Source organism: Phoenix dactylifera, chromosome 15 (genome assembly GCF_009389715.1).
Source record: "Phoenix dactylifera cultivar Barhee BC4 chromosome 15, palm_55x_up_171113_PBpolish2nd_filt_p, whole genome shotgun sequence".
NCBI classification, from domain to species: domain Eukaryota; kingdom Viridiplantae; phylum Streptophyta; class Magnoliopsida; order Arecales; family Arecaceae; genus Phoenix; species Phoenix dactylifera.
This window is the reverse complement of record NC_052406.1, coordinates 5,919,815-5,929,205: the sequence shown is the minus strand read 5'-3', so window position 1 is coordinate 5,929,205 and position 9,391 is coordinate 5,919,815. Positions and strand designations below refer to the sequence as shown.

General features: G+C 40.7%; 1 protein-coding gene across 2 annotated transcripts; it reads left to right on the top strand.

Annotated features, from left to right (window-relative positions):
* Window positions 1-245: 245 nt before the first annotated feature.
* Window positions 246-8,783, top strand: LOC103723175 (serine/threonine-protein kinase PEPKR2-like). Of its 2 annotated transcripts, XM_026799995.2 has the most exons (5): window positions 246-1,621; window positions 2,214-2,305; window positions 3,733-3,799; window positions 7,781-8,077; window positions 8,155-8,783. In XM_026799995.2, the coding sequence occupies exons 1-5, from the start codon at window positions 889-891 to the stop codon at window positions 8,466-8,468; spliced, it is 1,503 nt and encodes a 500-aa protein (XP_026655796.2). In that variant the 5' UTR covers window positions 246-888; the 3' UTR covers window positions 8,469-8,783. The 2 variants fall into 2 exon arrangements, with proteins under 2 accessions (XP_026655796.2, XP_008812230.2); XM_008814008.4 differs by lacking the exons at window positions 2,214-2,305; window positions 3,733-3,799 and having other exon boundaries at window positions 257-1,621.
* The last annotated feature ends 608 nt before the right edge of the window (window positions 8,784-9,391 follow it).

Below are 9,391 nucleotides of genomic sequence, written 5' to 3'. Positions count from 1 at the left end.
TCCGCCCCTCGGAGCCGGCTGAGGTAGCCAAGCGTGCCATGTGGCTAAAAATAATTGGCCCGGTGTATCAGCCGGTGTAGGGTATAATTTCTCCACTGCATGGACATCCGGCAGCTCTTTTAAGACACCTGTCCCATTCTCGATGACCGACCGTGACCTGCTGACACCGTTGTTTTCTGGAACGGTGTAATCGCTAGACCCTTGATTACCTAGCGGTGACCACAACCTCCGAATTTAAGAACGGAAGAAATCCAAGCGAAGCGTACCCCTTTTCCCGGGATATTTTCCGCTGATCCCCGGTTGCTCCGTGGCAAACTTGTTCCCCTCGCCTTGGCACAACCCGTCGCATCAACCAGATTCCCACCCCCTATTCCGACGGCCGTGATCGTGCCGTTCGAGTTGGTTAAGCCGGGCCTCTGGCCCATCGGAAGCGACAGGCCCCGGTTGCGTGGGTCCTACGCCGAAGAGACCAACGGAAAGCCGGCCGGCGGGTGTCGGTTCTTTCTTGCTCGTTGCACCTCTCGCGCTCCTCTCAGCCTGCGGGGTCTCACTCCACCAGATGACGGTAAGCTCACCGACTCCGTCTCCCGAGCGTTGCCACCGCTCCCTTCTTCCCCTCCGTTGAGATTCTAGGGATTCCCCTCTCTCCGATCTCCGTAGCCGGCTCCGCCGTCGATATTCTCTGACGGGAGGCGGCGTCCCTTATTCCCTTGCCGGAGCACGTCGATTTCCGGCTCCGATGCGCCGGAAGAAAGAGAACAAGCGGCCTCTGGGTCCGATCCTGCGAGCTCGCCCTTATCAAGAACCGGTTTGATTCATATAACCCCTCGGATCTCGTTGGTATAGAACTGTAGATAGGATCGTAGGAGTAGGTTTCTTTGAACGGGGATGGAGTCGTTCAGGAGGAAGAGGAAGGGGATCAAATCTTCGCCTACTGTTGGATCGCACCCGTCCGATGGCGGCGATCATGGTCGCCGGAGCAAGAAGTGCAGGGAGCTGAAGGTTCGGCCGGAAAAGATGGGATCTTGCAATGGCGGCGGCGGCGGCGGCGCCGTGGTCGTGATGACGGCGCCGCCATCCGGGAGGTCGTCGCCGGATACGCCCGGGCGAGGCCACAAAAGAAAGCTGGGTTGCATTGAGTCGGCTACTCAGATTCGCCGGAAGAAGAAGCTGGAGCGGGAGTATGTGCTTGGCGGGGAGATCGGGCAGGGGAAGTTTGGGTCGGTGAGGGTGTGCCGGAGCAAGGCCAGCGGCGAGGTGTTTGCCTGCAAGACGCTGCGGAAGAACGGGGAGGAGACGGTGCACCGGGAGGTGGAGATCATGCAGCACCTCTCGGGGCACCCGAATGTCGTGAACCTGAAGGCTGTTTTTGAGGACTCGGACTGCTTCCATCTGGTGATGGAGCTGTGCTCAGGGGGTCGGCTTTTGGATCAGATGGCCAGGGTGGGGCGTTACTCGGAGCAGATGGCTGCTAATATGCTGAAAGAACTGGTTTTGGTCATCAAGTATTGTCATGAGATGGGAGTTGTACACCGAGACATCAAGCCAGAGAACATTCTTTTCACGACATCAGGAGGGATGAAGCTTGCTGACTTTGGGTTGGCAGTGCGGGTTACCAACGGTAATGATCTAGTCTTTCTTAATTTAATTGTAACTTTTCATTGTAATTTTCCCTTCTTATGCTGAAAAATTTTGCTATGTTTATGTGCAATTACATTGTTATATTAAGTCCATCTTGGAGCAAGGTTTATAATGAAGAGTTGATTGTTATGCAATGCATATTTTTTTTCTTCTAGATTTTGCTTGGCATGCTGAAGTTCAGTGGATGGTTGAAATTAGAAAATAAAGTGAGGTTTAAGTTTTCCTATTTGTCTATCCATGGGCATGTTGTAGACCTAAGAAGTGTTTGTCTATGCATGGAGTGTTATACATCACGTATCTCTAATCCCAGGTGGCCATTGCTGTACTTCGTTGGGTTGTTTACAGATCTGACAACATGAGTTTGGCTGTAGTATTTGCAAATTTTGGAAACTTTATTGTAATTGCAATAAGCAAGATGATTCCTTAGATCTACAAAATTCCCAGGAGCACTGAATCTTGCAGAAGATTCTAAGTTTTACTTTAGGCTTGATGTACACCCTGGCTGTAGGGTTTTCCATTTATAGATTCTTGTACTAATTACTGATAAATTGCCACTGTTGGAATATTCACAGGGCATATGAAGGCCAAAGGGACCAATAACGTACAATCAGGATTCTGGAATCTAGTCTGTCCATCCATCCAATCAATAAACTACTTTGAAGTGGTAAGGCCTCAAGTTAAACAAAAAAGCACCTCCCTTTCAAAAGAAAAAAATGTTCCAACAACTCAAAAAGTTGATCGGCTACCCTGTCTTTTTCATTCCTTCTAGATGGTCGACAAGAAGAAAGTGAATCTGTAAAAATTTTCATGAACTATAAAAACGTGATATAGGGAGCATAAATGATGATGACACATTGGTTTGTTTACTCACACATTTATGCTTCTTAAGTTCATTGGAAATCTGACGAAGTGTAATGACATAAACTTATCGAAGGCTTTCATGAAGATAACATGGTGGATCATGGTATAAGTTATTCAGACAATTGTATGAATTCTGTGGAGGTAAATTTGCCAATAACCTTGTTAAATTCATAAGTTTTTTATTTTAAAGATCACGAAGATTCCTTCCTTCAAGACTAAGTCAATGGGTTCTCACATGATGTGTTATTCATCATGGCTGTCTTCCATAGTAAATGCTGGGACATGAGGAATGGCCACAACTCACAACTTTTGTAGGGTGAAAAACGAAGCAATACGCCATGCGTGGCTTGGGAAACATGGAGATGCAGAGTGTGGCGCACCATGAATGCACTCCTCTAGAATTTGTGTTATATAATAGAATGGAAATTTAAAATATAATTTAGATTGAACAACATAGCTTCAAAAAATAGGAACATAGATAGCTTTGAAGTTAGTTCATCGACTATTTCTGAAGCAAGTAATTAAATACCTATAGTGCATGTGGTGCCAATAATTAGTCATCTTACAACTGATACTTAGAAATACATTGGCATGACCCATTAAAGTTTGTGAACATTTTACATCTGGAGGTAAACTTGTGAATACCATGTAATGGTTCTAAATCAGGCCGTAAGCCAAAGAGTAGCAGTTGGGAATGGTAGTACATATTAGTTTATATTTAATTCCGTGCAGGAATTTCTTGACTGTTTTTGTGTTCTTCTGGCACAGGGGCAGCAAAGATACAACGCAGGGATGCATGAAATGCTCTTAGTAATCTAACTGGATCGTAGAAAGGCAAATCTTTTAATAATTTCTTGTGGTTAGAATTTGAGAATATTAATGTTGGAGGCCTATGAAAAATAGAGGGCAAAATTATTCACCAATTGTTGAGAGAGTGTCTCTCTTTTGCAGGCACTGAGCTTTGAAGAAGTTGAAAAATGTATGTACTTGGAAAAAGATGCTTAATTTAGATATGATGGTGTTCTGTGGTTGAGTGTCTTGGGACCTTGAGTTGGTCTACCCTAAACATGGTTTATGCTTGGTCTCCTTTCACATTATTTTGGTTTCATTAACACAGTTTTATTGGATCTCAGAAGGGAAAACTATAATATTTCTGTAGTCTGGGTTTTTTTTTTTGTGCTATAAGTTATAGTGGTTTTATTTGGTCTTGTTTTCAATCGCCATGTGTAGGTGGAAAGAGGAGTAGGCATCAAACAACATACTACTTTAATGCAAGCATGTCATACATTGACAACAGGTAGAAGTGTTCGTCCTTTCCCCCCTTCTCCTCTACCGTGATACCTCATTAAGTCATTCCTTCCAAAAGGAAAGTGAATTCTTGATACTAAGCTATAGGTCCATGCCTTGCAGTTTGGTGGCATTTTATATTCAAGTTTATCTTTAGGAGGCTAAAGCTAAGCTCAACAGTATACTCCTAATGAATATACACAATCTTTTGGAAGACATTCATCATATCGGGCCCTTATGCCAGCCAAGGCAGGCCTGATTGCTTACGGCACTGTAACAACTAATTTTCAGGGTTGCTAACCATTACTTGCAATCCTATTCTAGTTGAATATTAACCCTCATTCCATTTTAGCATTAAAAAAAATAGTTGGGTTGTTATAGGGATTCAATTGGCCTTCATAAGCTCAAAGGTTCCATATTGGACAAAAAGGGTTTGTGGACTAGGGATGACTGAGTAGTTGTAAGTTTTTTGAGTGAACAAAGTGGAGAATTAGCTCCCAGATGTTTTTGTTTTACTTTGAAATAGATAACCTAATAGTATGATACTATGATAGCTTTTCATCACTTTGTCATGAAAAATGTGTGCGAATAAATGGAAACAGAGAAAAAGATTTCAGGAACTTACTTGGATTTTGGGTTTTACATATTTTTATTCCCTTTTCATTGTTTTCCTTCCTCTCCTACTTATTTGCTTCTTAAGTTTGATAACTAAATTTATACTTTTAACTTAATTATAAATTCATATCAGCTTAATTTCAGCTAGACTCAAGGCTCACCATTCATCAGAGTACTGAGAATCATTATTGAAATCCAATACATGGATGGTGAACCTTAAAGCAATGTATTGCAGACTTACTAAATTTTGGGAAAAGTCCACACGGTGTTCATGGAAATCAAAATCTTTTTCATTTGAGATTCAGTGACATCTCCGCTTTTCACTTGATGCTTAGCCAACAGTGAATTGTTTTGTTGGACCATATAAAGGTCCATATTCTAAGGGATTTGATGATTGAAATTTTGTTTGAAGAGTTTGCTCAATCAAACTATTCATTGGTTACAACAACAGTAGCAAGCTGGCCCGTGGTGTATCAGTTTTATGACCACTGTATAGATCTTGAAGTCTAACTTGGTTCCTTTTCAAAGAAGAGTCCTGATGTTTCATTGGTTACTTTACATTCTTGGATTTTGACCATTTTGATTAACATAAATCTCTAAGATGAAATGAAAATATCTGTACAGAAAATTTTAGGGATTTGGCCCAATATGGCGAAATAACCATAGAGAAATTGATTGATGAAGCAAGTTCTTTACGTGTAATATTGTTTGTGGATTATGCTCATTAGTTGTCATGGCATATTGAGGGTTCCATGTAGTGCAGATGGGGTGAAGTCTTTGGGGTTGTTGCCAAGGACTTGAGTTCGAGTCCCGCCTCAACTTGATTTCAACCAGAATTTCCTTTATCCTAGTTTTCAAAAAAAGAGAGAGTGTATTGCCCACTTGATAATGATAACTTCTAAGATTTTGCATCGTGCATGGAATTTCTAAAATTAGGATGTTTCTTTTACAACTCAGTATTTACCATTTGTTCAATTAGATGCTCAAGATGATAAAGTAGCATGCCATATTTAGGTGGCCAAAGATGAATATTTACATGTTCGATTAAAAAAAGATAGATGTAGCTTTTTATATATGCATATCTTTTGAAAGTTACCTTTTTATTCTCAGTGCATGTTCTTGAACAACGGTGATGTTACAAGAATGGCAACAAGAGAAGTTCTAAAAGTGCTTCACTGTGAAATGTTTCCATTTTGGTGAGATGGTTCAAATACTAATCCCATAGAATTGAGCATAACCCATTAATGGGAATTGATAGAAGAAATTAAAATGGATAATGTGGAATCTGTCATGTTGTATGGGGATGTGGGTGGTTATTCATTTCCATTCACAGCTATGACAGTGAAATGATTGGAGGTGCATAAGCATCGTGTGACCTGAATTTTTTGGTGGCAAGGTGCATCATCTTATATTGTGGTCATTTTGAGAAATAGAACATGCTTATGTTTTTGTTGGAATGTGAAGATGGAAAGAAGAAGAGTTTGAATTTGAAAAGAAAGAACAATGGATGAGAATCAATTGGCATATGGGGAGATGTTGAAAGTAGACCATAATCATCTAGAGATAGAGACTGTTTATATCATGAGTGACAATATTGGCAAGAATCCAGCAAAGATGATAGAGGAGAATCAAGTGAGGTTGATACTTCAAAGAAGCAAGGAACATAATTGTAAGCATCTTCAAGAGAAAGTTACACCTCCCTACCAAAAAAGAAAATGGACAAAGAAAAAACTCAAGTTATGTATGGTCGGAATTCTTTTATGCTAGCAACGAAAACAGCTGGAGGACTTTTCCGGATCCAAGTTAAGCATGGTTGGCATTTTCTGTAATTTGATCATCTGATGGAGGGAGCACTAGGAGTGTGGTTTCTGCAGAATCTGGGGAATAATTAACCTTGCATGAGTGACTCGTTTTACAATAGTTACCCATGTTGCAAACGGGTCATGAGAGAATGAGTAGCCTGCAGCAGAATTTTCTTCTCTCTTTTAACATTTGTTATGGAAGTGATTTGCTATATAGTTCCATTGTTCATAGAACATTTATGCATGTTTGCCTTATAGGCACTCGTAATATAACGATGAGTTATTGCACATAAGGGAAAAAGGCGAACTTATATCACAGAAAATTGAACGAGTAGTCAACTACTTAAAATTCTCTCATGAATGTACGACAAGTCTAATACTGCAAGCAATCTTTAATGGGTCAAAATCTATTTTTTTCTTTTTCAAATTTTGCTTGTTTTGTTACTTTTTTTTCTGAGGGGACGTAATGGTGGTGGAAGGCTCTGGTACCATATTCGTGGTATGTTAACATCTAGTTTGTTGTTTTTTAGGCAGTACAAACTGAATCCTGGTCTAGACTAATAGATGACATAGTCAAGTTCTGGAGGTGAAAGGAGTCTGTATTGGACTAAAATTATGCAATAAAGGCTAAGTAGATAAGAGAATGGTTAGGAGTAAACATAAATCATACTAAACCTTGTATGGTCGTTTGAAGTTGGCTTTTTTATTGTTTTTTCATCATTTGTTGATTTCTCGGACCTTGAATACTTCCCAAAAAGCAGACATCATGGTAACTCTCTCCTGAAGGTTTTCTGTCTGAAGATGTTAGGGCATCCTGTTAGCAGTTTTGTCCTTTTGGGGACCTAAAAATTAGTGGTTACATTAGTGTCGACCGAGGGGTCTTATATTTATTGGAGGTACACTAGCAAAATGACAATAGACAAAATAAGAGCTGGCCACTTGGATCTTTCTTTTTTGTAACTTTATGTTTCTTTGCTTTCACTTGAAGATAACAACTTCTACAAATTAAGAAACTTGGATAAAACAAGCTTTTTATATGCAGGAATAGCTGATAAAAAAAGTACCTAGCTGAAAACTGTCATATTTTTGAGTTATGTGGTTTCATTTCTTAAATATTCTGTCTTTTACTATCAAGATGTAGTCTTAAACATTGCTTCCCTCCAATCTTTTTCCCGAGGTTATCATACTATAAATGCTGCCTTTTGGGGGCTATTTGTTTTGTTTAGCCCTCAAAAATTCCATGAGATGGTTAAGTGGTATTACATTAGATTTTGGTGTCTAGTGATTGAAATATGATAGTTTCTACACGATCTTCTCTACTGGTACTCACTCCTTAGCAGATTATACGCTACATCATTTGTATAACTTCAAAAGTGCTTACCACAGGTCTTCTACGAGTTTAGATGGACCACATTCCTTTTAGTATCGTTCTACTCTCTCCCCATAAAATGGTTATACTTCAATTCACTGATGGCTTTAAAATATGAGAGGATGCTTCACTTTGAATGGCTTACCCAATTTGTGATTACTTTTTAATTATCCGTAACTTATTTTCTTGACTCACTTTGAAACAGGTCAGAGATTGTCCGGTCTTGCCGGGAGCCCAGCCTATGTTGCCCCAGAAGTTCTCTCAGGCCATTACTCAGAGAAAGTGGACATCTGGGGTGCTGGTGTTCTCCTCCATGCACTGTTAGTCGGTGTCCTTCCATTTCAAGGGGACTCATTGGAAGCTGTCTTCGAGGCTATAAAGACAGTAGAGCTTGATTTCCACAGCGGCATGTGGGAACTGATATCCGAACATGCACGGGATCTGATAAGTTGGATGCTGACTCGTGATGTTTCCAGAAGGATGGCTGCTGACGATGTCCTAAGTATGTCCAGATATCTCTTATTCAGTTAATTTTTCTTCGAAAAAGAATGATCGTAATTTTGTACATGTTAATTTCAGGGCATCCATGGATTATTTTCCACACGGAATGCCCAGCCAAGGCTTTACCTATTGCATTTAGGGTCGCTAACAAGAGTAGAGTACCCCGGGTTCAGTTGGAAAAGACTTGGGCAGCCAATTGCTCTTCATCTCTGGGAAGTTCGAGTCGGGAGTCAGAGGAGCAGGATGACTGTGGGTTTGTGGATGCTCTTGCAGCAGCCATATCTCGTGTGAGGATATCCGAGCCGAAGCGGAGCAGGCTTTGTGGTCCTGCTAGCCCGGTCCAGCAGGAGTGCTCTTCTAACATGAAGGCTAACCTCTGTACAGCATTCTGAGTCGCCTGTGTATAGCATCTGACTTCCACAATGCCACAATTCTACCAAAAAGCTTTGACTTCCACCAGAATCTCACTCTGTGACACCGCGGTTATCAGATTTTGTTTTGCATGCAAGCGGATTCAGGTTTTCTTGCTCGAAAGCCCATAAGCTTTTTATTCCAGTGTGATCATAACCATGCTGATCACATTTCTAAGTTAGTAATTAGACTGCTTGTAAATTTCTTGTAAATAGGACTGACCGTTCTTCTTTGTGAATTATTAATGCAAGATGACTTCGGTGCCCCCCAAAACGCAAAAAAAAAAGAAAAGAACACGTACACACACACACCCACCTTAAAAGGAGCTTATTTGCTTTTGCTTGTAGCCAATCTGTCATATATGTGCCGTATAGATCCAAAAAATGAGGCTACTGGGATTGAGCTTGTGAATTTTATGTTATTATCGACAGGATCTTCACAGGTTTTAGAAGAGTATATTTTTTTTGTATGCTGCTCTGGTAATCGAGCATCAGCTGATTATATGCGTGGCAATGCCTGAAGGGTATGTTGGTTCCAATGGAGGTTTTGCAGAGAAGATGATAATTAGAAAAAAGAGGGGAGTAGGTGTCCCTCAGACCAACACCTGGGTTAATGTAGTTATTTAAAGGCCCCTTTCTTTATTCCTTTCGCGTAAAGAAGCACCACTCCCTTTTTTCTATCAGAAACATCTAATTACATTTTGGGGCCTAAGTTTGAATAAATCCTCTATAGCAAACGCCTCAAACATACAAATTTTTTAATCAATCATCTAATCTAGCGTCCCCTCATTTTAACTCTAGCAGAGGGCCCAGCTCTAAGTGGCAGTGCTTTCAAAGTATGAATAACACGGTGCAGAGGGGTATCAAAGATCAAAATACATAGCATGGAGAAGCGCAAGGAGAGT

Coding starts and splice junctions, on each gene's coding strand:
- LOC103723175 (XM_026799995.2), top strand. CDS start 889: ATGGAGTCGTTCAGGAGGAAGAGGAAGGGGATCAAATCTTCGCCTACT. Junction 2,306..3,732: donor CAATAAACTACTTTGAAGTG/GTAAGGCCTCAA, acceptor CGCCATGTGTAG/GTGGAAAGAGGAGTAGGCAT. Junction 3,800..7,780: donor ATGTCATACATTGACAACAG/GTAGAAGTGTTC, acceptor ACTTTGAAACAG/GTCAGAGATTGTCCGGTCTT.